The sequence below is a fragment of the Myotis brandtii genome, unplaced genomic scaffold (genome assembly GCF_000412655.1).
Source record: "Myotis brandtii unplaced genomic scaffold, ASM41265v1 scaffold250, whole genome shotgun sequence".
NCBI classification, from domain to species: domain Eukaryota; kingdom Metazoa; phylum Chordata; class Mammalia; order Chiroptera; family Vespertilionidae; genus Myotis; species Myotis brandtii.
This window is the reverse complement of record NW_005359478.1, coordinates 4,178,499-4,206,346: the sequence shown is the minus strand read 5'-3', so window position 1 is coordinate 4,206,346 and position 27,848 is coordinate 4,178,499. Positions and strand designations below refer to the sequence as shown.

Genomic DNA, 27,848 nt, shown 5'->3' with positions numbered 1-27,848 from the left:
AGATGAGGCTGCTAAAGATCAGAACAGTCAGTGGAATTTGACTAGAACTGACCATTGAAAAAGAAAAATGTGACTATGTATGGGTGAAGGAGAAAAGTGTTATTATCAGTGGAAGGAAAAGCTTGAGGGAGTGCTGGGAGATGGTGATTAACATGCATGCACATGTATATGTTGGAAGGGAAATTATTGTGTGTGGTTTAGTTTAGACTGTAAGAAGGGTGTTCATGTAGAGTGATGCTGATAAATTCTGAGTGCTATGAATTATTTTCTGGGAAAAATATGAATTAGGTGATAAAGCCACTAAATTGATTTAACACATTCCTTCCAGTCAACCCAGATCCCTTAGTGATAAAACATCAGTAAGGATATTGAGCAATATCAAGTCTCAGACTGTGGCCTGGGTGGTGCTGGCAGACACAAATCACACACGCGCATACCTGGTTGATCACTGGCGCCATGGTGGCGATTTTCTGCAGGCTCAGTTTGCTAACTGCAGGATTGGAGTCTTTGACCCAGTTCCTGAAGAGAACCAGAAATTCTTCTGGGAATGGGTCCCTGAAGAATTTGTTGAGAAGCTGAAAGAAAACAGCTAATACGTTCCTAAGAAGAGTAAAGGCCAACGCGCAATTTCTGTTTCAGGCATAAAAATCAATACATTGCCAGTAAAACTGGAACACAAATCACACTCAAACTCTGAATACTTATACCTATTCCCACATATATTCCCCCACAGCAACTGGAAAAGGCATACTTTCCTTTTATAATTAGTAACTAATCGGTGGAGTGATAATTTGGTATCATGTGAAAACTGTGTTCTCCAGTAACCTTTCACTTAATGGTTTTAAAATTGTTAATGATTTTTTCTTCATTCATTCATTTATTACATTGAGACTTGCAAATAGTGATTTTTTTATGTTTAGCATTTTTCTATATTTACTACCCCCCCCCAGCTTTCCAGTTTTGAGTATTACCAAGGACTTATGCATTAAAATGTTTTCAATATATTACAGTTATTTGCAGTTATTATTTCTTTTGATACTCAAATTTGTGCAGTAGGGCCCCTAACATGTTGACTCTTATGTTTTTTTGACACAATCCATCTACCTTTGAGCACTTCTTTGCTTGTGGAAAAATTAGATGTCCCAGGTTCATCTTATATTTTCCTTGTCCCCTGAAATTAGCCATTTCTTTAAGGAGACAGGGTTCTATGCAGTGAGTAATGGTATTGAGACACCATTAGAAGCGGGTACTAGAGTGCACTAATTGTTATTGGCATATTATGTCTTCTGGGTCTTTCTTTACTTGAACTAGGAAATACATTTTTTTTTTAGTTGTAAGTTCATTTTGACAATGCTGATATATTAAATTCAAATATAACACAGTTTGTGTTAACTTTTTACAGTTTTATGTTTGCCTTGTCTTTCTCTTACTTGGAAAATCTTGGTGCCTCATAATACTAATATGTGTACTTATTTGCCTTTTGCTTTATAATGCATACCATAGCTTTAAAATTATGATGTTAACATACAATATTAATTTACCTCCTGAGTAAAAGTGAGTATTTTAAAAAATATTTTTGTCCTTAAAATATATCTCAATAAGGATGTATAGTTAAAACCATTATGTTCTAAAGTTATTGATTTCCTTCAAAAGCACTATGTTCTAAAGTTATTTGATTTCCTTCACAATTTGTGTGTGAGAGGGAGAGAGAGAGAGAAAGAGAGAGAGAGAGAGAGAGAGAGAGAGAGAGAATCATACAGTTTATTGAGAAAACACTAAGGTCATAATAGGTAAGTAGACAAAGAAGAAATGAGATTATTCATAAAATGGATCTTTAAAGACCAAGGTGGAAAAACATCATTCAAGAAAAAAAAGTAATGATTTAAACAGAGGTAATAATACTATCCTCATTTTTCATGCATTGGGATCATGTAAATTAATATTGTAGGTTGATATCACAATTTTAAAGGTATGGTATATTAGGATCATGTAAAATACTATTAGAATTACTGTAAGAGCACAGGAAAGTAGCTGAATTCAAGAAAATAGTTTAATTGTCCTGAACATTCAGCAACAATGAGCTTGAGAATCTAAATTAAAAAGCCACATTCACACTAACAATTTAAAATAATATAAGCTAACTTAATTCCAAAATTAATGTGTAGAGTTTATATGAAAATGACAAAATATTGAAGAAAAAAGAAAATATTATAAAAATATCAACTTTTCATAAGAAGCTCATAGCATTAATGTAATTACAGTATTTTCAGCAAAAGTTTATTTTTCCTCAAACCTAGCAAAGTTATTTTAAAATTTAACTAGAAGAACAAATATATAGGAAGGAAAAAAGTTTTGAAAAGAAGAGTTGAGGAGAATATGGTTTGCTAGATATTAACATTTATGCAAATGGCCATAATTCAACAGCGTGATGCTTCCACAAGTATGAAAATAAATGGAACCCAGGAGAGTCACTTGAGACAGACACTAGAATGTGTGCTTGTGTGTGTATGTATATGAAATAATAAAGTTAAGGTAGTATCACCAGTGAGTAGTGAATTTAATGCATATTAATTAAATAATGCTTGCTTAGATAGTTAATTATTTAGGAAAACTAAAGTTAGATCCAAAAGGATTTCCTCAACTTGTTTGACTCTAGTATGGCATTACAATTTATGGTGTAATATTCATATACAAAGTAATAGAGTTCTACATCTTCATTTCACCCAGTTGTTTGGCCCATTCTCACCCCCGCCCTAGAAAGCCTAAAGTATTATTTAGATCCCAGATGTTACCTACTAACTTTAGTAAACTAAATTATCCCTCAATATACTTTAACAGGCATGCAAAGATATATGAATAGTATTTCAAAAATAATTAATGTTTGTGCAAATCTCCAGGAAATGACAACAGCCAACTCCTGGAGCAGGCTGAGGGTTCAACTCTCCCATATTTCAGATCTGTCTCCACCTTACCCCCTCAACCTCAGATATCTGTTATTGTCTTAACTTGTGTAAAATAAATATTCAGAGAAGGAGATAAAAGGTCAGCGTGTTGGGTACGTTTGGGTAAGAAAAGGGAGTAAGAACTCGGTTGTTCACAGTCTCCTAATAAAACTCACTTCAGTAAGGAAAATTACTGTGATCACACCCTCCTCTGTTCTTCTAGGACCTTCCACTGAGAGCTTGTAGAGATAATGTAGGGTCTCTGGAAATTGCGGAAAGTTATGTTCAGCGAGAGTTCTGTAAAGAGGAGGCACTGTATTAGTAAAGAAGATAAGAACACTTTCTGCATCAATAAATGCTAATGATGGTAAAGAGAGAATTAGTATCTTTATATTTTGTGCCACCCAGATAACAAGATATTCTCTGATACTACCTAGTCCGTGGTAAACAGCAGCCCCAGTATGAATTCTACACAGACCAGGGGGAAGGATATATACCTGGGTCACTGACAACATCTCTTAACATCACTGCTCTTTCCCGTCTCTCATCCTGTGCCTCAGAACAGAATGCCCTAAATTACGGCAACCTCCCATCAGTGCCAGACCAAAGGGAGAGAAAATAAATACCTTGGCAATTCCAGATGGCCATGCAGGTCACCTTTTGGTTATAGACCAAGTCCTTCCTTTAAATGATGCAAGAAAGGAGAGAGTTGGTGCTATCCTGGGTTACTCTGGAGAAGAGGTGGTGAGCCCTAACTCACTAAGCCATTCTCCATGACACACTTGGGCACTGGCTAGGCTCACAGCTGCCCTGACATCCTGGTGGGGATTAGACAGGTCATGGCAGGATTGGGAAGGATGAGGTGGCACAGATTCCATTTGAAGGCTTCAGGTGGGGGCTCTAATCCAGTGCTTCTGGACATTAATGTGCACACAGATCATCCAGGGAATCTTGCTAAAATGCAGAATCTGATTCAGTAGGTCTGCCGTGGGAGTCTGTATTTGTAAGTCACAGGTGTTGCTGTGGCTGCTGGTCTGTGGACCACACTTTGAAGATCCCAAATTACTAAGGACAGAGTGACTCTTAATAACTGGGGGCCATTTGCAGGGTGTAGATGAACTACACTTTTACAAAACTAGATGTGTTCCTGAAACCCATGTGCAAATAAGAGCACCAGGAGCCCAGAGACCATTTGGAACGTACTTTCTGGGCCAGTCACAACTTCACATGGTCTTTTATGTTATCAAGACTATGTATCCTGATTCTTGATCAGCAAATCTGACCCCTATAATCAGAATCTTTCTATTTACTAATAGACTAACTAGAAAAAAGAGGAATCTTTCTAGGACAAGAAAAACAGAAGTCCTCTTTCATTATGCTTTCCCAAATTTATTTGTCTCATTGAGCACGGGTTTGATCAAACCCCTAGAATCTTTCTATTTACTAATAGACTAACTAGAAAAAAAGAGGAATCTTTCTAGGACAAGAAAAACAAAAGTCCTCTTTCATTATGCTTTCCCAAATTTATTTGTTTCATTGAGCATGGGTTTGATCAAACCCCCTTCAAGAGGGAGCACAGCAATTACTGACTGATGCCTACAGAGCAGGAAACAGCGCACAATCGAGGAAAGAAAAATCAGATTCAGCTCTAGTTGTCCATATCAGAAGGAGAAACCTGTCCTGCAGAGAGAGGGAAGTTAGGAATCTGTATCACCAGGTACAAGGGCAGGAAAGGGAAAACTATTCCAAAGTATAAACCCCTCCAGATAGTGAAGAACTAGGAATCACATGGCAATTCAGCTCATTAGGAGAGATTTGGAAGTTGGAGTGGGTATTGATTATGTTCCCACGTGGCTTCATTGAAGAAGGACGGAGAAGGTGGGACAGAGACCCAGAGCCCTGCACCAATAAGAGCCTGTTCTTACTTGGCAACGAGGTAGGTCCCGTGGAGGTGAAATAGAACCTGGGAGGCCTGTTTCCAGAAATTCTTTCTCTTCAGAGAAAGGTCCACCTGCTGCAGTCCGGAGCAATTCAGTAGCACTCTCAGGGCGTCCCGGGCATAGCTAGGGCCGAAGAAGAGAGCAAAATCATCACCTGACCGTGGCCTTCCCATAACCAAGTACATGGGACCTGCCTTTTCATTGCATCCTGGGCAGGATCCTGGTTTGGGGAAAGGGAGTATTTGAAAGGAAGGAGACTGCTAAATGCTATTACTCTCTCCTGATTAACTGTACATGGGGTATGGGTTTCTGCTGAAGTTGTAGCATGTACAACCTGGGATTGACCCTGGAGTAGCTTATTTGTTTATTCATTTTTTAACAGCTTATTAGCAAAAGATGTTCAATGATGTGATACCTTGCTCAAGGTGTCTGTTGATTTTATTCCTTGGATGCTTTACGTAAGTAGCACCTATTCTCATGTACCTGATATGTGTGCTTGAAAGACAGAGTAAATTAAATATCTGAATGGGACTGACTGACCGTGATTTTAGAGTTCCACCTGGCCTACAGTCCATACCAGATAAGGGCAAATAGCAGACAGTTGGGTCCATCCAGATTTCCCCAGAGAGCAGCAGAGCTAACTGTACTCTCTTGGGTAAAAGGGAAGAGCTGAACCTCACCCAATATGCACATGAATGGCAGCCATCACAAGCCCACACACCACAGAGGACACTTGTGCACATTATCTAACACGTATGATGGCCCTGAGAGAGCCCTATCAGAGAGTACAGGGCGGAGTGGGAACAGACTGCTCCCTGTGCTCTCTCTGCGTGGTGGCCTCCCATCATGGCAGGAATAACCCAAGTTCTATGGAAGTGGTTCTTTATACACTGCACCCACACTCAGCAAAGGTCCTGGCTGACTTCTAGGTACTCAGGGGAGTTACTTTGCTGAAGGCATTTTACCCTTTAGAGGAGAGAAAACATAATAAATGAGTACACTGCCCACAGGATTATAAAGACTCCACTTGAACCCGAGGGGGTAGAAACACTGAGAGCAGGAAGCAAGCTCTCATTCAATCTGAAGGAACCGCTGCCAGCTCACATTAAGTTGTCCTCTGAATCCATTTGCGTGTTGCTGCTGTAGCAGAGTTGAAACATGAGGGCCATCAAGAGCTGAGGGAAGAATTGGGCCACCGCTTTCTTGTAAGAGCTAACGGGCAACAATGTGCACAAGGCCTGGGACGCCTGCAAGGGAAGGAGACAGAGTCAAGGATGTCACCATCTCCCTCTGAACCCAGTCAGCCTTAGTGAGGACAGGGGGAGGGACTTGGCAAACCCCATCCCCACCTCCTTGAAGCAAGCCTGAAGCATGCATGTGTTCCTTCATCCAATAGCAGCTGCTGAATCCATTTTGTGCCAACCATTCCATGGCAGTGAGCTCCCAAAGCACTATGGGCAATCCCTACCTTGCCACCAGATCAGCAGGAAGCAAGCTGGTCCCCAAGGAGGGCCTACATCCCAAGGGCTCCTTCCTCTGTGGCCATGAAGACTAGTCCTACCAATAACCTGTCCGCCCTGTGCTTAAACAATCCAGGGTAATGAGATAGTAAGGGAGGTGGGCCAGGTCACTAACACATTGTTTGGCCCACTGACCGACCACATCAGAGAAACACATCTCACAACCTCACGTTCGTAGAGCACTCTCCATTATTCTCTACTAGAGGCCCAGTGCACGAAATTCGTGCACTTGGTGGGTAGGGGGAGGGGGCAGCCCGGCCTGCGCCCTCTTGCAGTCCAGGAGTCCTTGGGGAATATCTGATTGAAAGCTTAGAACCGCTCCCATGGGGAGTGGGCCTAAGCTGGCAGTCAGATATCCTTAGCGCTGCCGTGGAGGCAGGAGAGGCTCCTGCCACTGCCGCTGCACTTGCCAGCCATGAGCCCAGCTTCTGGCTGAGCTGCCCTTACCCTGTGGGAGCACACTGACCATCAGGGGACAGCTCCTGAGTTGAGCAGGATCGGGCCGAAACCAGCTCTCTGACATCCCCTGAGGGGTCCCAGATTGCGATAGGGTGCAGGCCATGCCGAGGGACCCCACCGGTGCACGATAGGGATCGAGGAGGGACGTGGGAGGTTGGCCAGCCAGAGAGGGACTGCAGGAGCGCTCCAGGGCATGTCCGGCCTGTCTCACTCAGTCCTGATTGGCCAGACCCCAGCAGCAAGCTAACCTACATTCGGAGCTCTGCCCCCTGGTAGTCAGTGCATGTCATAGATAGTGGTTGAGCAGCCTTAGCATATCATTAGCATATTATGCTTTGATTGGTTGAATGGAATATTAGATGACTGGACACTTAGCATATTAGGCTTTTACTAGTGGCCCGGTGCATGAAATTCGTGCACGGGGTGGGGGGGTTCCCTCAGCGCAACCTGCACCCTTTCCAATCGGGGACCCCTTGGGGGATATCCAACCACCACAGGGATTAGGCTCAAACCAGTGGTCAGACATTCCTCTCGCAATCTGGGACCGCTGGCTCCTAACTGCTCACCTGCCTGCCTGCCTGATCGCCCCTAACTGCCTCTGCCTGCTGGCCTGATTCCCCCTAACCCCTCTGCCTGCCTGCCTGATCGCCCCTAACTACCCTCCCCTGCCAGACTGATCTTGCCCCCAGCTGCTCTCCCCTGCTGGCCTGATCTCGCCCCCAACTGACTCTGCCTGCCTAATCACACCTAACTGCCCTCCCTTGCTGGCCTGATCTTACCCCCAACTGCCCTCCCCTGCTGGCCTGGTTGCCTCCAACTGCCCTCCCCTACCGGCCTGCTCTCACCACCAATGGCCCTCCCCTGCCAGCCTGATCTCACCCCCAACTCCTCTCCCCTGCTGACCCAATCACCCCTAACTGCCTCTGCCTGCCTGATCGCCCCTAACTGCCCTCCCCTGCCGGCCTGATTGCCCCTAATGGCCTCTGCCTCAGCCCCCACCACCATGGCTTTGTCTGGAAGGAAGTCGGACATCTGGAAGATGGCCAGTCAACCCGGTCTAATTAGCATATTACCCTTTTAGTAGTATAGATAGATTATATAGGATAGAATTGCTTAAATGGGGAGGGGAGGGGAGCCTTTTTCAGCAGGAAGAGATGCTCTTGGCAGACAAAAATACATAATCCCTATATCTGGACTGATAGCCATATGCACTATACTTCTAAACCAGCCATTAAAAAATTGAACTGTTTTCTTACACCTTACACCAAATAGCTGTTGCCCTTAAAACTCCTCCTCAGCCCCACCTTAGGTTCTGCCTTCGCACTTCACCCAGATTAGGTTCTGATTGGTCGGTTTCTATGCCAGTCAGCGTCAAAAGCTCCGCCTCCTAGGCAGCCATTGGCTCCTCACACTTTTCACCCAGATTTGGTTCTGATTGGTCGGTTTCTATGCCAGTCAGCATCTCCGGGCATATCAATGGGCCTGATCAGAGAGGTGGGGCTGATCAGCAGCCCCAGCAGAGGCCTGAGAGAAAAGAGGCACAGCTGCTGGCCAGGCCTGGCGCGAAAGAGAGAGGCAAGTGCTGATCAATAGCTGCCATGGAGGCTACGGATCAGACCCTGCTTCTCTCTCTAGGCCTCTCTTCAGGCCTGATCCGCAGCCCCTTGGCAGTCAGTGCTGGGTCAGAGCACCCGCAGCTGTGGCAGTCAGTGCTGGGTCGCCATGGCAACCCAGCACTGACTTCTGGTCGGTCGAGCCTTTGGTCATTTTGGATGTTACAGACCTTGGGTTTTTATATATTAGGATTACATAGGATATCTCTGTAAGACTCAAATTTATTCCCAGGAATGGTGGTTTTGGTCCTTGGGAGATGTATAATGATGGACACAAATGAGATTGGGTCTTCCTTAAGATACTTTTAGAAGTGTGTATGATCAGCTGGTGGCTACCTCTTTGAAACCATCTTCCACGCTGTCACCCTTGCTCAATTCTGTTTGTCCTCCTTGCCTTCAGTGATATACCAGGTGAGCTCCCATCACTATAGAACTTTTCCCCTTTTCTCTGTCTACATCTCTGTTGCTCACATACCACAAAGATCACTCCCTCACCTCATTCAGGTCTCTGATTCGATGTCACCTCAGCAGAGAAGCCCGCCCTGGACAACTTACCTGAACCCTCCCTGTCCCTCCCCTTTCACCACAGCACTTTGTATCTCTTCTAAGCTTCCTATCGTCTGACACATGACACATTTTTTGGTTCATTATTTGTGCGTCTCACCTGAGCATAAAGCTTCATGAACAGAGAGTAGCACATAGTAGGCACTCAATAAATATGTGTTGAATGAATGAATGAGAGCAGGACTGTGAAAGGAAGTATGACTGAACCTGAGGGTAGACGGGAATTTTCACCAGGAATAAGAAACACTCGTCTTATTTACCGCCACGGGCATCATATTAGTAGCATCCAGAGAGGAACGTCTTCTTTCCAAGAAGCTGTCCTGAATTTCCCCAGGCTTTCCTTTCAGTATCAACAAGATTGTCTTCAGCACGTAGGGGGCCACGCTGGACTCGTTCCCAGCTGCATGCCACATCAGTATCAAAGTGCTGCCAACACAACCCACTGTATAATGAGAATCGTAAGTGGTTCATTTCCTACTTAATGCTGGGACATAAATCAGGAGAATGGTCTTGGTTTTACTTTTTTGTTTTTGTTTTTTTAGCAAAAAAGACACTGTAGACCAATCCAGAACAAGCTAAAATTCCCATTTTCAAATGATCCTCTGGAGTCACTTGTCTTTGGAAACAGAGGAAGAATTTCAGTAATAAAAATACCGTCTACATAAAATAAATAAAATACAGTATGCAAAGCCTGCAAGTTCATTTCCTGTTTAAATATCTGTTAAGCTCAATGTGAAGCACTGATCAGCTTTCTGCCCCCAATACTGTTCCTCCCACCTTGTGACTAGTTTGTCCAGGGATAATGGAATATTTAAAAACTGGGATGGAAATACAAATTAATATGTAAATAAATACACCAATTGAAAAAACAAACTAGGTAAAAACTAAATCAAAAACTATATAAATTAAAAGATTAGAATATTAAATATAAGTGCCGTTTTGCCAAATGCCACATATTTAACTAGTAAAATGGATGTGACTAGAACCCAAGCTTCTCAACGTCCAGGCCCCTAGCTCCTTTCCCTACATACCTGGCCACTCTTCAAAATTATTATTGCATTGCTCATTTTAAAAACTTCTGCGTACCTCTGTGCTGGGGAATTCTTGGTATCTTGTCAGTCCATGCTGGGTTCTGAATGCTATTGCGCAGTCTCTTTGCATTGAAGTTCCTACATGAGGGCATGGTCCCCTGGAACATGTCCAGAGAGATCTGACTCTGGACACTTTGAGCAAACCCTGTGGAAGGGGTGAAGGAGCCTTACTTGTCTGCTGGGACTGGGTAGTCCATAAGCTGAAAGATGACCTTCTTCGGCGAAGTACGCGTCAATAAGGTGATGACCTTCAACATAGTTTGCTTCATAATGTGAGTAGAATTCCCAGACAGTTGCTCATAAATAGTATTCACAATCTTAGACACCTGGAAAAGTCATTTCACAGGTCAAGAGGACGCTCCTGGGCATTTCTTGGACTGAAGAATTCGCTCCTTCTCAGAATAACCAAGGCAGCAATTATCACACAAATAAGTACTGTTTATGTGCATGGCCACACAATGCAAAATATGTATTTGGACGAGGAATAAACATACCTGTGCATTTATCGATAGTGGGAAAATATTTTTTCTAAAAAGTTTATTTTGGGAGTATAGATGACTTTATTACATAAGACATATAAGCTCAATATAGAAAACATATAATTCAGATATTTTAAGAAGAAAGTCAAAATGTGGAACAGAATAACAATGGAACCATATACTTCAAATTTATTTTGACAAAGTAGAAAAATCTACATACCGGGCTCTACAAATTAGGTAGCCAGCCCTACAGCAGAATGAGGGACCTTGGAAACTTTCCTTAATGGTGATTTGAATTATAGTTGTACTATTTTATTGTTATTAATGTGCTTTTTTTTAAAATTTGAAGCAAATTCAGGAAAATATTATGTTTGGTGTGATTGGTGGGTGAAATGTTAATTATTTTCTAAGCTTTCTGTACACTTGGGATATTTCATAAAAAGAGCCTCGTTTAATTAGTGACATAATGATGCAATGGCAAGGACTATATATGCAAAGAGGTAGCTATATAACAAAGGCAGCAGGAGCATTTTAGAGGGTAAGCGCTGGGCTCCCCTGCTCATTGTCAAGGATCTTACCATGGTGACCTTGTTGGCGTGGAATTCCAGAGTCAGTTTTAGCATGTTGGCTGCCTCCTTTACCATTACAGGATTAGGCGAATTGAGTCTCATAAAGAGATTCCACACAAAGTCAGTCAGCAAGGATGGCTCTAAGGTGTGTCCTATACTCTGAAATAAAAAAAGAGAGAGCCATGACCTCAGGCCTTACCTACATCAATGTAACCTCAGACATCACGGGGAAGCTCCAGGGCTAGGGAGGGCCACATGACTCTTGTGGGCTCTAGGCACTTTTGCTGTTGTGGGCCTCTTCCTCCATTACAAAACGTTAAAAATTATAATTTACAACGGTGTTGGTATTAAGATGACTGTAATCCAAGCTAAATTATATTTGTTTCTCCCCCTTGATTTTTAAAGCAATTAAAACATTTTCATCTGGGTAAGTTAGCTCTGAGGGCAGGCCAGGGAGAAGTGGAGAACCATGGCATTCCAATTAAAAGGAAATGTAAAATACTGATTTTACCCCAACTCAGCTACTCACATATTAGAAATCATTGTGAAGCTCTTCAGCTTTGGAAATGATTTTGCTCAGATCAGAAGCAAGCATAATTAGTAGGAGATTCAGAAGAGTGTGGGGTAGGAAAGGGTGTAGACTTTTCTCTTCCCCAGAGAAGGATCAAGGAGCAAGAAGAGAAAAAAAGCCCATATGTCTGTAACTGAGGTACAAAAAACACAATGCAAACAATCCCCTTTTAAAGTTTCAGGAATATCCATGGACCATGAAATGTGAACAAAATTACATGATTATACATTTCTCAGTTAAGAAAGATAAACCACATTTTCTCCTTTTGTGTGTTGTGTGTGTGTGTATATATATATATATATATATATATATATATATATATATATATATATATATATATATATATATATATATATATATATATATATATATATATATATATATATATATATATATATAGTGTATATTCCATATATATAAAGTGGAAAAAAATATTAAAATATAACTTTTGCAAAATATGTTGTCACAAAAAAAATACACATAAAACAAAAGCCATACGATGAAGCAGGGGCTAAGTTACCTGCGCAATTTTAGTTTTGTCTCCTCGCAAGATGTCAGGGAGGTATTCTGTATCCAAGAGCGAAGGCAGCCAATTGTAACTTCCAGTCTTATCACACTTTGTAAGTTTGCCTTCTGCAATATTCACTGTGTTAAAGAAAGAGCTTAAGCTTTTTAAAAATTTTTATTTGATCACTGGTTCCTTCTACAACCTTGCACTTTCCAATTTCCTCTTTCTGCCTAATTCTGGAGCCCTGGTTTTCTGACTATTGACTACCCTAGTCACATAAACTATTATGACTGCACAGACCCAGAATTCATAAAGTATTTAAGAGAGGCTTCTGTAAAATGTGAATGAAGAGCATAGATCATGTTAATAGGTTGACCAGATGTCCATACATTTAGACATCAGATGCATTGTTTGGGGCACTTGAAAAGCTACTGGTGAATCTGTTGGTGGAAGAGCAGACTTGGACTCGTTCTGCCAGGGCTGGGGGACTGTGTTGCAGGAAAGTCAGAGGGCTCAACCAAAGCCTCAGGTGTCTTTAGTTCCATTGCAGGTGAGTTTTTAAATGATTTCATTTGTCAACAGAGTTATAGAGATATAATTGACATACAAAATATTTAAAGTCTACAATTTGGTAAGTTTTTGTGTATATTCATGAAAACATTACCACAGTAAAGCAAAACAGGTCATAGTCATTGCCTCCAAAAGTTCCCTCCTGCCCTTTTGTAATCCCTCACACCTGCTTCCTGGACCCATCCCCTGATCCAAAGGCAACTGCTGATCTACTTCCTATTCTAATTTTATGTAAGTGGACTCATCTAGCGTGTACTCTTTTATTGTTTGGCATCTTTCATTCGGCACAATTATTTGTGATTCATCCATGCTGTTGCATGTATCAATAGTTCATTCCTCTTCACTGAATGCTATTCCATTGTATATAAATACTATCATCTGTTTATCTGCTCACCTGCTGATTGATGGACATTTGGGTTGTGTTTAGCTTTTGGCTATTACAAATAAAGATGCTGTCCACATTCACGTGGAAGTCTTTATATGCATACTAGAGGCCCTGTGCATGAATTCGTGCATGGGTGGGGTCCAGCTGGTCTGCCCCAATAGGGGCACTTGTTAATAAGGTGACATTGGAACTGCCCCCACCCCCCATAGGGGTGGGGGGTGGCCAATCAGGGCCGGGGCTGGCCAGGGTGAGGGGCCGTGGCAGTTGGCGGGCTAGCCCCACTCCCTGGTTGAACTCCTGGTCGAGGGGACAATTTGCATATTAGCCTTTTATTATATAGGATTTGTTTTCATTTCTCTTAGGTAAATTGTGGAATGACTGGATCATACAGTAGATATGTGTTTAACATTTTGGGATACTGCCAAATGATTTCCCAAAGTTGTATCATTTCACATTTCCTCTATTGAACATGGTTTTATGTGCTTCCTTGCTATCTGTGCTATCTGTGAAATGACTATTCAAATCAACTACTATTTTTTTAAATTTGGCTGTCTGTTTTCTTATTGGGTTTTGAGTATTCTTTTAAAATTATCGGTACAAGTCTTTTATCATGTGTACTTTGAAAATATTTTCTCCCAGTCTGTGGCTTACCTATTAACAGTGTCTTTTGTTTTTTTATAATTATTATTATTTTTAACCCTCACCTGAGGATATTTTTCCATTGATTTTTTGGGAGAGTGAAAGAGACAGGGAAAGACAGAGAGAAATATCAATGTGAAAGAAACACATCGATTGGTTGCCTCCTGCACAAGCCCGGACCAGAACCCACTCTGGAGAGGAGCCTGCAACTGAGGTACTTGCCCTTGACCAGAATCGAACCCAGGACCCTTCAGTCTGCAGGCCAATGCTCTATCCACTGAGCCAAACCTGGTAGGGCTTAACAGTGTCTTTCAAAGGCAGAAATACAAATTATTTTATTTTCATTTACAAGTCATGCTTTTGGTGCTGTATTTGGGAAATCTTTGCCTAATCCAAGGTACAAAGGTTTCTTCTAGTTTCATAGTTTTACATTTAGTCCTATGATCCATTATGAATTAGCTTTTAAACATGTATGAGATATAGATCAAAGTTCTTTTTTTGCCTACAAATAACCAATTTTTAAAGTTAATAAGGTGACATTGGTTAATAACATTATGTATTTCAAGTATACAGTTCTATAATACATCACCTGTATATTGCATTGTGTGTTTATCCCACCTCAAGTCTAGTCTCCCTTCATCACCATATGAAATAACCAATTTTTAAAATAATATATTTAATTGATTTCCCACAGAGAGGAAGGGAGAGGGATAGAGAGCCAGAAACATCTATGAGAGAGAAACATCAATCAGCTGCTTTCTGCACACTCCCCCCTGGGGATGTGCCCGCAACCAAGGTACATGCCCTTGACCGGAATCAAACCTGGGACCCTTCAGTCCACAGGCCGACACTCTATCCACTGAGCCAAACTGGTTAGGGCAATAACCAATTTTTAAGACACCATTTATTGAAATGTATCCTTTAGCCACTGAATTGCCTTTGAAGCTTGGTCAAAATTTATTTGACCACGTATATGTGAGTCTATTTCTGGATCTACTTAGTGCAATGCTAGATAGAAGTAATGACAGTACACATTTTTGTCTTTTTCTTGATCTTTTAGGAAAATCACTTGGTATTTTGCTACTAAGTATGATGTTAGCTATAGGTTTTTCATAGGTGTACTTTAGCTGGTAAAGGAAGCTCTCTTTTTATTTCTAGTTTTCTGAGAGTTTATTATTACTATTTTTTAAATTCAGAAGTGGATGTTGAATTTTGCCAAATGCTTCTTCTGTATCTACTGAGATAACCATATAGTTATCTTTTTTCATTTGTTAATATAGTATGTTACATTGATTGATTTTCAAATGTTAAATTTATATTTCATTTCTGGGGTAAATTTTATATGGTCATGTTATATTATTCTTTTTATGTATTGTAGTATTTGATTTGCTAAACTTGTAAAAAAAATTGCATCTATGTTCTATAGAGACATTGATCTGTAGTTTTTTGTTTTTATTTTTCTTGTAATGTTTTTATGTGGTCTTGATATCAGAACAATGCCAGCCTCATAGAATGAGGCTGTATTCTCTCATCCTCACATTTCTGCATGCATTTGTATAGAATTGGTATAATATCTTCTTTGAATGTTTGCGGGAGTTTTCTTTGTAAGAAGACTTTTAAATATAAATTAATTTTCTTTGATAGATATAGAGTTTTCACGTTATTAATGTCTTCTTGAGTGAGCTTTGGTAATTTGTGTTTTCAATGACTGTGTCTAAGTTGTCAAATTTACTGGCATAAAGTTGTTCATGGTATCCCTTATTATTCTTTTAATACCCATAAAATTTCTAGTGACATTACCTCTTTCATTACTGATATTGGTAATTTCTGTCTTTTAATCTCCCCCCCCCTCCCCATGTTCTCAAAGAATCTGCTTTTGGCTTCATTGCTGTTCTCTTATTGTTTTTCTGCTTTCAATTTTTATTGGGTTTGTTCTGTTCTTAGTGGCCCTTAGGAAAGGTGGTGACTCTTTCTTACCATTCTCACAGTTCGCAATGCAGAGGAGGTGATATATTCCAAAGGATGCTTGCTCTGTGATGGACCCATCAGTGTGGGAACATAGAAGAGACAGTTCTGCTGCCAGGTCCCCCAGACATGGAGCATCCACACTTCCCTATTGGAAAACAAAGAAGAAAAATGTATTGCTGTGCAGTGTCAACATTAAATGTCTGTACCTTAACCTCTAATGTGTATGTCAGACTAGAATGAGAGGATGAGCTTCCGAGTTCACAGAATCTGTGTTCCCATCTTGGCTCTGTTACTGAGCCTGTTTCCTCATCTATGAAATGCAGGTAACAAATTCTACCTCATAACAGCTATTATGGAGATTAAGGGGGGGAGGGTAGCATGGATGACAAAAAAGAAAGCTTGTAGCAAAGTGCTCAGAGATAACAGTGACTCACTCATTGAGGCACTATGAGTTTGTATTTCATAAATCAGGTAGCAATTTGCAGATAGCCAATTCCCAGGATACTCGAGGGGAGGTACAGGGATTGATTGAAGCATGTAGATCATGCTTCCCTTCTTCATGTATGAAAACCTTCAGATGACTCCTTTGGCCACTGGAGAAATATGACTTCCTTCTGGAATGGCTCTGATTCTTCCCAGGGAAATTAATTTTTAAAAATTCAGAGCATTTACTTCTGATGTCAGACCTACAGCCACAACATTTATGTATTTTTCCCCACAACTTCTCTGACACAGGATGCTTAAATATTGAGATTTTTATCTCAACAAATTTCTTTGGCTTGGTCAAATGCAAAAAAAAGGCAGTAGAGACAGAAGAGAGGAGAGGTGGAAGAAACATTTTGTTTTTGTGAAAATATAAGTATCAATGTTTGATAAGCTAGTGGGCCTGCAGAATCTTCCTGTGTCCAAGACAAGTGATTACTTTTCCTAGGTAAAAATTATCGTCGACGATTAGAGCAACTGTTGGCGGTAAAAGTAGAGTTCAAGTCAGCCCACTAGGGGGATCGCGAGCCTGTTTCTCCTTCTACTTCTCTCATGCTCCCTTATCCTTGTCTCTCATGCTCTCATGTTGCTTGACCCACCCACACTTCTCTCTCTCTCTCTCTCTTTCTCTCACACATACACATACACATACACAGTAATTCTGAAGAAGAATGTCAAGTGACCTGGGCCATGAACCCAGAGCATGACTGAATTAGGATGCTGAGAATGATGATCTCAGCAAAGGAAGGGAAGAGAGACTCTTGCTTCTGTGGATGCCTTTGGAATCTGCCTATTTTAGGAGTCCTATAAATGTCTCAGCTACTCTTTATGAGACTAAATTCTCATCTGTATCTTGATTACCTATTTTTTATCATCTCCCCCACCCCCCTTCTTTATTTATGGTGGTTGGTCTTTTGTATTTGAAGGGTTTTCTCATGGGTCTTGGTTGTCTGGTCATATTTAAAAATGTGATGTTCCTTGGTGGGGTTTCCTATGTGAACGAGGCTTGTCAACCGGTGGGCTTCACTTTAGAATGATGAGGAGGTGAGCCTGGGGTCATGTAGATCTAAACAACAGAACCAAGATAATTTTGTCAGGGAATTGACAGCTGTTTTCAGAAAAAAAAATTCTCTGATTTTGCCTGCCAGTGGCCTCATGTCCCCGTAGAATAGAGTGGGTGCGTCAGGAAGGAGAGGCAATGTAGATTCTTCTGCACAAACTTTCAATGAATCCCTTTAGTTACTGCTTATGTTTTCAGCCTTCCTTTGCCTCCCACCCACCATCATTACTTGGGCTTCCACAGCTCCAGTCTCTCCGTGGTTCCACAGGGCATACTGCTTTCCCTTTCAGCCCCCATCCTAAGTTCCTGTGCTCTGGCCTCTCAGCCTTCCCTGACAGGCTTTATCAGCTACCCTCTTCGTTCTACTATCTCATCCAGAAGTTTGCTGACATCGCTAGCCCATCGGAAACCCTTCACTCATTCTCTGTGTTGCTGTGGATTTATACCTTCAACCAATTTCATTGCTGTCATTTTGTGAGAACTCTGGAGATAGGGTATGAGATAAAAACGTGTCTATTAGTTAGCTTTGACTAGAGATCTTTCTTCCATTTTTAAAATGCTCATGTGCCAAAGGAACAAACTGAGGAAAAAAAATCTCTGTTAATGCTATAAGATGACATGTTTAGCTCACATCTCCTTAATATTTTAATAAGGGACAAGTGTTCTTTGATTATAGCAGTTTTTTTTCTTATCCTGATGGGCACATGGATCATTAAGAGGAATAACACTTAAAAATATTTCTGAGTGTGAATGATGGTCAGGATTGTTCAATAGGATGGGAGCCTCGGACTCTGGAAGACACAGGCTAGGGTAATTTATGAAGAAAAAAGTCTTTATTCAGTAAATGGAATGATTAGGGGTTAGGTGCGTGCTCCCGAGAATAGAATTGGCAGTTACATTTAGTTAGAGACGGGCAGAACAAATCTTCATTGATTTTGTGTCATAGACATACAAAGATCAAGCCTGTGGAGAACTTACTAATTTATTAAAATATTTTAAACATTTAATTTATTTATACTGTCTCTGATTGTTTTATATACTTATTTACCCACCCCCATTAATTTCACTGACTTAGCCATCCTCAGAAAACATTACCTAAAGAGAAAGTTAACTTAGTCAAGTTTGATGCTTCCAGGACTGTGAGCTGTTTCCATGTCCTGGAAAACGCTGGTCTGCTTCCACCTGGTGGTATTTAGCAAACATTGCAGAACAGAGTCATAGGTTATCCCCACCTGGCTCTCAAACAAATCTCAGTCACAGCTCGGAACCTTCAGCAATGCACGGGAGCCTTCCGCGGCACGTGTGAATTTACGCATTTATTCTTTCACAGTTGAGGGGTGGGCTGTGTGCGGGGGGCAACAGCCTTTACAACTGTAACCGAGAGTGCCCGAGTATCCACAAGAGTGAGACATGTTCATAGATAGTGTAAAAGGCAGGCAGTGACACTCAAAATATAGAAAACCCCAGTAAATGCTGACAAGGAGATACCCATTTCTTCTCCATTGTGAAGGTGCGAGGAAAGGGGCACTCTGATATTCAGGGAATGCTAACCGGAGGACACTTGTGCATCACTTAACTTTAATCTACTCATAGTCTTTGATTTATTATCTGTGTAAGCATTTATAAGTACTCATGTGCCTGCACAAAAATGACCGTTTTTGTATTGTTTGAAGTAGGAAAAACACACACCAAAACATACCAAACTATTCAGTTGAAAAGTCTATCAGCTAAAGAATAGTTACAATATATGAAAGGCATTTATAAGTACTCATGTGCCTGCACAAAAATGACCATTTTTGTATTGTTTGAAGTAGGAAAAAACACACACACCAAAACATATCAAACTATTCAGTTGAAAAGTCTGTCAGCTAAAGAATAGTTACAATATATGAAACTTATGGAATGTGTACTGTGGTTAAAGAATGAAGCCAATCTATGAAAATATCTGCACGACATACAGTGGGGCCTTGGCTTACGAGTTTAATTCCTTCTGAGACCGAGCTCGTTAAGGAGCTCGTTAACTCAAATTACTCTATCAACTCAATGCAAAAAATCGGCCGAGAGACAGCTGGTATCTCAAAAAACTCGTTAGTCGGGACACTCGTAAGTCAAGGCCCCACTGTATTGTTTGTGCAAAAAGAATACTGCAGAACCATAGGTAAGTAGGAGGTCACTTTAGTAAAGAAACACGAGGGAACAAAGCAGTATACCTCATGTGTGCATGTGTGGGTCTTCCTGAAAGCTGTTGGGCAGGACGCACATCACCGGACACGGCTAAGAAGGAATTGGGGTGGAGAAGGTAGTAAAGGAAGACTTCAGCTATATCTCCAGCAGGTTTAAATGGAAGTACTCAAGAATCACTTGTATAAATTTAACATAAGTAATGGTTTAAAAAGATGATAGAAAAGGTGAAATAAGAAGAAAAGGAAGGATGGAAGCCTCTGTAAATAGCACTGATTGTAGTTCACAGGGGAAAATTGAGACTGAGCAAAAGCCTGGTTTTGACTCACTCCTACTGTTGGTGTAAAGCAGGAGGCATCTGCATCAGTTGCTTGAGAAATCGTGCTGATTGACAGAGTCATGCAGGATATTGACTCCTTTCCCAATATCCCAGCTTACCAGCACAGTCAGACCCAGCAGGCATCACATGCTCTCAAGACCTAAGTCTTGGAAAAGAACACGACAGAAATGCAGGCTTCAGAAGCAGGGAGCCAGATAGCACACTGTCACTTACATATCCCTTGGCTTTCCTGGATGCAAAGTTTAGCACCCTGCAGATGATCACCAAGACTCTATGCTGCAAGTATGAGTTATCTTCATTCATCCACACGGCCATTTCCTGTGGAAAACACAAGAGTCATTGTAGAGCCATGGTGTTTCCATTTCCACATCAGTGGAAGCATCACCACATCAAGGGTCAACACGGTCTCTGATTATTCCACACCTAACCTATATTTATTTTAAAAAATATACTAATCTCTACTAGTACATTCCTTCATCTACTATAGTAACTGCCACTATAATGGGTGTTATTTAATTCTACCCAACAAGTATTTCCTGGTATCCACTCTAACAGTCATGTTGGAAGCTGTCCTGAAAAGTTGAACATGAGGTGATGAGGGGATCATCAGCGGCTTCTCCACTTTTTGTTTTAAAATACATATTCATTCTCTCTCTCTCTCTCTCTCTCTCTCTCTCTCTTTAAAAATCACAGGATCTGATTTTCAGTTTTAAAAAATTGAAATATTATCTGATCCTGATATGTCATATTATCCCAGAATTTTCTTTCTGAATTCATCACCCAGATATTTCCTGGCTCCGGTTGTGGAGTACATTCCCAGAGGGGGCTCAGTTAAAAAGTTCTTGCAAATCTTGATTCCATCTGTCTTGCTGTAACTTCTGTCTGTTTGTCCTAAATCCTCAGGGAACCCTAGGAAGGGAAGGACACCTGCATACACTTCACAGGCCATACACTGTTTACAGACTTTGTAAGGCAGTCTGATGAATCCATGGTATTTAAGCCATTGGTTGGCCAGGTCTCTTCCCAACCCTTGCTCCCACTGTATAAATCTGTTCTGAAGTCAATTTCCTAGGGCAGAAACATCTCTAAATTCCAGGGGAGTCAATCTCTGTCTTTTCCAGGAGTGAGGTTCAGAGCTTTTTGAGAATCAGGAGAGTTTCTAGACATGGAAGGAATGAGACTAAGATGGTTAAGTAACAGGCTCCCAAGTTAGCTCTGTCACTCATCAACTATTGCTCCTCTCTCTGCTTTCATCTCCTTATCTGTAAAGTGGGAGAAATAAGAGTAACTTCCTCACAGGGTTAAGTATCAAATGAGATAACCCATGTAGTAAGTATTCAGCTTAGTGCCTAGAGTAACTGCTCACTATGCAGCATGGGGATTGTGGGTGTGTGTGTGTGTGAGAGAGAGCACACATGAGGAGAGGGTTGTAATCATGGAGCAAGAACAATACTTTAAAATGTTGTGAAATTAAAATTTTGAAAATATGCAGAAGCCCTAATCTGTTTGGCTCAGTGGATAGAACATCAGCCTATAGACTGAAGGGTCCCAGGTATGATTCCAGTCAAGGGCACATACCTCAGTTGCAGGCTTGATCCCCAGCCCTGGTTGGGGTGCATGCGGGAGGCAGCCAGTCAATGTGTCTCTCTCACATCAATGTTTCTCCCTCTCTGTCTCTCCCCCTTCCACTCTCTCTAAAATTCAATGGAAAAATATCATCCGGTGAGGATTAACAACAACAAAAAAGGTGCAGAAAACATTTGGCTCAAATTAGGCACCAATTAGCCAATTAGCTCAATATATTCCCTTCATAGTCCTTCTTGTCCTCATAGATACCAATCCTGCTTCTTTACTTGAATGCATTTTATGATTTGGACAACCCTCATAGAGTAAGTTAATCTGGTTTTATAGTATTTCCAAACGGCTACCCCCTGATGCCATCATGTAAGGAATGAAAAATAAAGACCCTAAGGTGTCCAGAGAAGACTTACATCCCTGGCTGGGACTTTAAAGACACAGGGAGGTTCCGGATGTCAAAGTGGGTTTTGGATGATTGTTAGGGTTTCCTGTGATACCCTGGTATCCAAGATGATAGGATGCTCATGAACTCCCTAGCCCCGGAGTTGTTAGGGGAGAGCATGCACACATAGGCCCTGTCAAGGCAGGTTTCACCATTTCATGATCACAATTTAGGTCAGTCATCCTATTCTGTGCTGCCCCCTGTTGTGTTCCCTCTTACATTGCCTCATAGCACTTGCTTCTCAAGTGTCAGTTCATGCCATCCTCCCCAAATTAAATTCTTAAAAAGGCGTCTCTGTAATTCAAATAAACGGAAGTGATTTCATTTGGGGGATACTCGCACACCTTTGGAGGAAAATTATTTTTTTTTTCAGCTGCCAGATATTTGACGGAGATGCTAAGTATGGCAAATGGAAAATAATAAGTGAAGTAGAGTATACTTGGATGTATGACACAAAACCAAAATTGCTCATTTTCCCTTTACCTTTAAGATTTGCAGTTTGTAGAGGTCTTTAGACACTAAGATCAGCAGAGTGTCCTCGAATATGTTTAAAATAGTTTGGTATAATTCCTGGAAGACAAAATAGTTATACAACCAGCCAGCCCGCCAGCCTTACATAAAATTTTACCCCATTGTTTTGCATCCTGATGTCCTGAGTTCTTCCCATAAACTGAAGGTAAGAAAGGACAGTGGTAGCTATGGTGACGAGAGCTCACCCAATGCCATATGCCATGTGTTTCTTCTGCACCCCACATAGCCAGTGCACTGTGCAGCTTTGCTGAGGAAACAGAGACCACACATATTGCTGATCTTACTATGGGACTCTTCCCACCTCCATCTTTCTCTGCTCACATTTCCTTCTTTGCAGAACTTGCCAGTAAACTCCCTGTCCTTGGTCAACCAATTAACCAAAAATCCATTTACCCATTTGTTCCTATAAACCCATACTACCCATTAAATCCCATTGGATTGTAGACTTCATGAGGCCAGAGGTGTAGGCCAGAGGCTGGCAAGTGCTATGTATCTATTGTATTTTAAAAGAGTGAAGGAGAGCCCGGCTGGCATGGCACAGTGGTTGAGCATTGACCTGTGAACCAGGAAGTCACAATTCGATTCCCGGTCAGGGCACATACCCATATTGTGGGTTCGATCCCCAGTGTGGGCGTGCAGGAGGCAGCCGATCCATGATTCTCTCTCATCATTGATGTTTCTATCTCTCTCTCCCTCTCCCTTCCTCTCTGATATCAATAAAAATATATTTTAAAAAGAGAGTGAAGGAGAAAACCACAAAAGTCATGCTCTGTAGAGAGATACTGTGCAGGACTGTGTGCGTGAAGACGTCTCATCTCGATCAAAGGAAGCAAACTCTCACCTCCAGGTCCAGCTCCTCAGATTCGTTGTTCCCAATGTCTCTCACTTCTTTCAGAGTTGGCATAGCAAATACTACTTTAAAGGATGATTCTATGATGTTCAACTGAGTCTCAAATTGCAGTAAGGGATCCACGAAGCTGGCAAGAAGAAAGTGTAATTATTAAGTTGAGGAGAAAACAAGTATAACTTAACTTTAGTGACTTTTTCTGAGTGATAAGAGAGAGTGGACTAGAAAATGAGACTCAGCCTTTGGCTTTATAGGACACGTGGGTTTTAAATAGTCTCATACAACTGACAATGGTGCTTTAAATATAGAGGGATGAATTTTTTGCAAATGTCATATGTAACAAGTTATTTGGAAACCAGACTGTTTTTCTCCATAGACATAATGAGATAAAGTGGTTATAGTCTCAGCCAAGCCCGCAAAGCCATGCTGAGCTTTAGGCCGTTGAAACATATTACAGCCACATTTTCTCTAACCCATGATCCTGTGTTTCTCACATTTCAGTATTTCTGATATTGGAATGCATCTTCTAATTGATGGCAAAAGAAACCCACCCAGCAGCAGCTATAAAAATAACTTGTGAAACGGTTGTTATTCCTTTGGTCTATGTGATCTGGATAATAGTCCTTCTTGATTTTTTTTTTTTGAGGTGAAAATAATTATTTTTCTAAAACGATGGTGATATTAGATGGTAAGGTATGAAATCTTGTGCTGGACTCAGAATCTCTTTTCTCCACTGGATAAGATACTTTACCTGAGATTTACTGTTTGAAATGGAATCTCTTGGAATATATTAGGTAATTTTCAAATCCTGGAAGATCGATTTGACATTCATGGGCTCTAATGGATTACCATACTCTGAACAGTTATCTGTCAAAAGTTTCCAGTTGAATTTTCAGTGGAAGGTATTTAACGTCTAGGGATATATGATCTGGTTTAAGAAATTAAGATTTTGATGAACTAGAAAACCGTGTGTCTTTCAATGTACTTTGAAATCATATCACCGGTCCTAAAAAAATTCTAAAATGATCCAAGTCATGAGCGAGGATTATGAAAGCATGATACCCTGATGCCATAATGGACAAATGATCTTCAGATGTTAAATGTGAGGAAGGCTGACATACTGAAGAAGAAAGTCACATGCATTTCTATGGGTAAACATGAGCAATTGTATGTTTTGTTTTTTTGGTCTGCATGTAATTTGTTTCCAAAAGAGCAGGTATTAAGTTACTGATGTGTGTTACCACAAGTGACATCTTTGCGTAAATGCTTTCTTATATTCCAGGATGCATGACCAGGTGGTATAGAAAGGCACTTGACAAGAAAGAATAAGTATTTCTTACTAAATTACTGTATGAGTTTGCTTTTGTTAAAGTTTTCAGCTAAATATTTATTTCAAAGATTGAAGTGAGTAGTAGACCAAATATACTAGAAAAAATTGGGAATTTTTTTAATGAAGCAATAAGTCTTAGATGAGATCAAGAGACAAAAGGCAATATATGTATATTTTTGCAAGTATAATTTCTAGAATCACTATTGAATAAAAGAAAGTAGATGCCTCCTAATAAAGTATGAGGAAGTTCTATTAATTGTGATCAGAAAGAAATCAGGAGGGCCATATTAATATAACACAATGTTTAATTTAAATTGAAGAGTATTATAATAAAAATATCCTTGGGTGGGGATTAAAATAAATAAATTTAAAAAAGAGTATAAAGTTTAAACTTTTACAACAGTGGTTTATAAAAATAGTAAAAGTAATATAATACCACCAATCATGATTTATCATTGAAATTTAAGAATAGCCCAATATTCTAAAAACTATTAATTGATACATATCTGTTAATAGATTAAATAATAAAATAGTACTTTAACCAAACCTGAAAAAGTATTTAATCTCAACATCATTTTCTAAGAAAAAAGCAAATAATTTCTTGAAAGGTTTTATTTAAACCAAGAACAAAAAGTAGTGCGTTTTTATTAAAAACAGGAACAGCATAAGGATTTAATTTAATATTTTAAAATATTGTGTTGGAGTTTCTTGTATTTCTAATAAGACATGATCTAATAAAAACAAGTTTGTTAAGCTCAATCAAATATTGAATAAATATAACCCCACCTTAAACTCCACTTACATCTCAGTATATCAGTAATTGTTTTCCAAACAATAAAATGAAACAGAACACAAAATGCAGTGTATCTAATAAATTAATTTAGGGATGTGGAAGATCTATATTAAAAATCCTTCAAATTTTAAAGGGAGATATAAATTTGAATAAATAAAAATATATTTATAAATAAGAAGATTGCTTATAAATATCAATTCTCAAATTATATTTACAAATTCTGAAATGGCAATTACAATTTTAGAAATTTTTCATCAGGAGTTAATAAAATACATTTATATTTCATTTGGAAAAATAAACTGGGAGGGCTATCATAGACCATTTTGCTGAAAAAGATCAAGAAAATGAGGAAGATCCAACTCAATCAGATAATAGAATTTATTACAAAATAGCACTAAATCAAAACAGTGTAGTGGTGGCACCAAATGAGAGTCTGAATAGTGGAATAGAATAGAAATGCCCTGATGGCCCAGCTGGCATGGCTCAGTGGTTGAGTGTTGATCTATGAAACAAGAGGTCACGATTTGATTCCTGGTCAGGGCACATGCCTGGGTTGTGGGCTCCATCCCCAGTGTGGGGCATGCAGGAGGCAGCCAATCAATGATTCTCATCATTGATGTTTCTATCTCTCTCTTCCTCTTCCTTCCTCTCTGAAATTAATAACAACAAGAAAAGAAAAAAAATGCCCTGATGTAGGAATAGCAAACATGTGGATAAATATTATATCTCCCTTTCCAGGCCAAATGTAGTACTAATTTATTGTGACAGTATTTCATGTTGGGTCACATTGCAATCTTATCAACCCTCCACCCCTTTTTTTTACTTGAAAATTATCTTGAGGTATTTGTAGATTCACATGCGGTTGTAAGAAATAATACAGAAAGACCTCTTAAACACGTCACCCAGTTTCCCCCAATGGTAACATTCTCCAGAAACTATAGTATAATACCAGAACATTGACATTGACTCAGTCCACTGAGCTTGTTCAGATTTCCCATTTTACTTGTGTATGTGTGTGTGTATTTAGTGCTATCCGATTTTATCACACATGGAGACTCGTATATTCACCATTCCTATCAAGATACTAAACAGCTCAGAACCCTTTAAACCTACAACTATTTCATTAAACAGACCAAAAAAAAAACACAAAAAAACCCAACTAACAAAAAACACTCAAAGGGTTAAATATGCCTTTGGAAGTGAAGCATTTTAAATAAGTATTATCTGTATCAGGGGTTGGCAAACATATTCTGTGATGATCCAGATAACAAATTAGGCTTTGCTAGCCTTTGCTCCAACTCTGACACAGGAGCAGCCACAGACAATACATGAAGGAATGGGCGTGGCTGTTTTCCAATAATACTTTGTTTATGGACCCTGAAATTTGACTTTCATATAATATTTACTTGTCATGAAATATTCTTCTTTTGATTTTTATCCCAACTATTTAAAAATGTAAAAAAATATTCTTATCTCTCAGAATGTACAAAAATATGAAGCTGCAAAAACAACAGGATTTAGCACATGGGGCATAATTGGTCCACTTCTGTTCTGAATAATGGAATTGTGAAGCCTAACTTAAATTAGTTCATAAATAAAAATAACTTAGAGACTAAACAGTAACAAAAATCAAGTAACAAAAAGCTAGGGGATATTGAACATAATATTAAAGAGCAACGTAGCATTAATTTTTATCAGGTACACAAAAAAGTAAAAGAAAAAATATAGCTATGACCATAAAATGAATTGTAGCAAGATAAAAGAGGAACAAATTTAAAATCCATAAAAACAGCACAAGAAACTTATTTAATATATATCGCCACTAAAATCACAATAAACTGGCAAAGAACATGAGACGATTCATAAATGCATAACAGAAAATATTGAGTCTTGCTCATATTGAAAGTAATATAAATTAAAACGAGGCAAAAATTTGAACCTATTACATCAGCAAAATAGAAAAAAGTAGGTATGTATATAAATTTAGGTGATTAGGCTTTGAACAAGCATTTATTATTAGTGCAGTTCTTCCGGACAACAGATTGACAGTCTTTATTAAAAGCTCTAAGAAGTTTCATCCCATCTGCATTAGTTGGGGTTCAGGGGCATCAGAGGCCAAAACAAGATTTAGAGGTGCACAAAGTTTCTAAGAGAGAAAGGAAGGCAGGAGGATAGGGTAGGAAGAGCCTTGGACCACAAGTGCTAAGGAAGTGCTAATGAAGATATGATTATAAAGAAGAATAAAAACCTAAGACAAAAATGCCCAAATCAAAAGTATTACAGAACATTGTGTGTGCAATCTGCTTATGATTCTGCAGTCATTAAATTTATCTGCCTATCCATGCAATATAGAAAGATTGGGAAAGAATATGAGAAAGAAAGAAATACTTGCTGAGTTAGGATGGAGGAATTTGGAAAAATGTTTTATTTTTCACCATTGTGATC

General features: G+C 39.8%; 1 protein-coding gene across 1 annotated transcript in view; it reads right to left on the bottom strand.

Moving 5' to 3' along the window:
- The window catches only part of MROH9 (maestro heat-like repeat family member 9), a 50,976-nt gene that overhangs the window by 22,641 nt on the left and 487 nt on the right, over positions 1-27,848 (bottom strand). Inside the window, exons 2-13 of the mRNA XM_005867727.2 lie at positions 23,275-23,410; positions 22,386-22,472; positions 20,096-20,200; positions 15,828-15,963; positions 12,269-12,393; positions 11,187-11,336; positions 10,301-10,455; positions 9,299-9,464; positions 5,987-6,129; positions 4,868-5,005; positions 3,119-3,239; positions 438-575 (exon numbers count right to left, since the gene is read on the bottom strand). Of these exons, the coding sequence (XP_005867789.1) occupies positions 438-575; positions 3,119-3,239; positions 4,868-5,005; positions 5,987-6,129; positions 9,299-9,464; positions 10,301-10,455; positions 11,187-11,336; positions 12,269-12,393; positions 15,828-15,963; positions 20,096-20,200; positions 22,386-22,472; positions 23,275-23,410 (1,600 nt within the window). The remainder of the gene's footprint in view (positions 1-437; positions 576-3,118; positions 3,240-4,867; positions 5,006-5,986; positions 6,130-9,298; positions 9,465-10,300; positions 10,456-11,186; positions 11,337-12,268; positions 12,394-15,827; positions 15,964-20,095; positions 20,201-22,385; positions 22,473-23,274; positions 23,411-27,848) is intronic.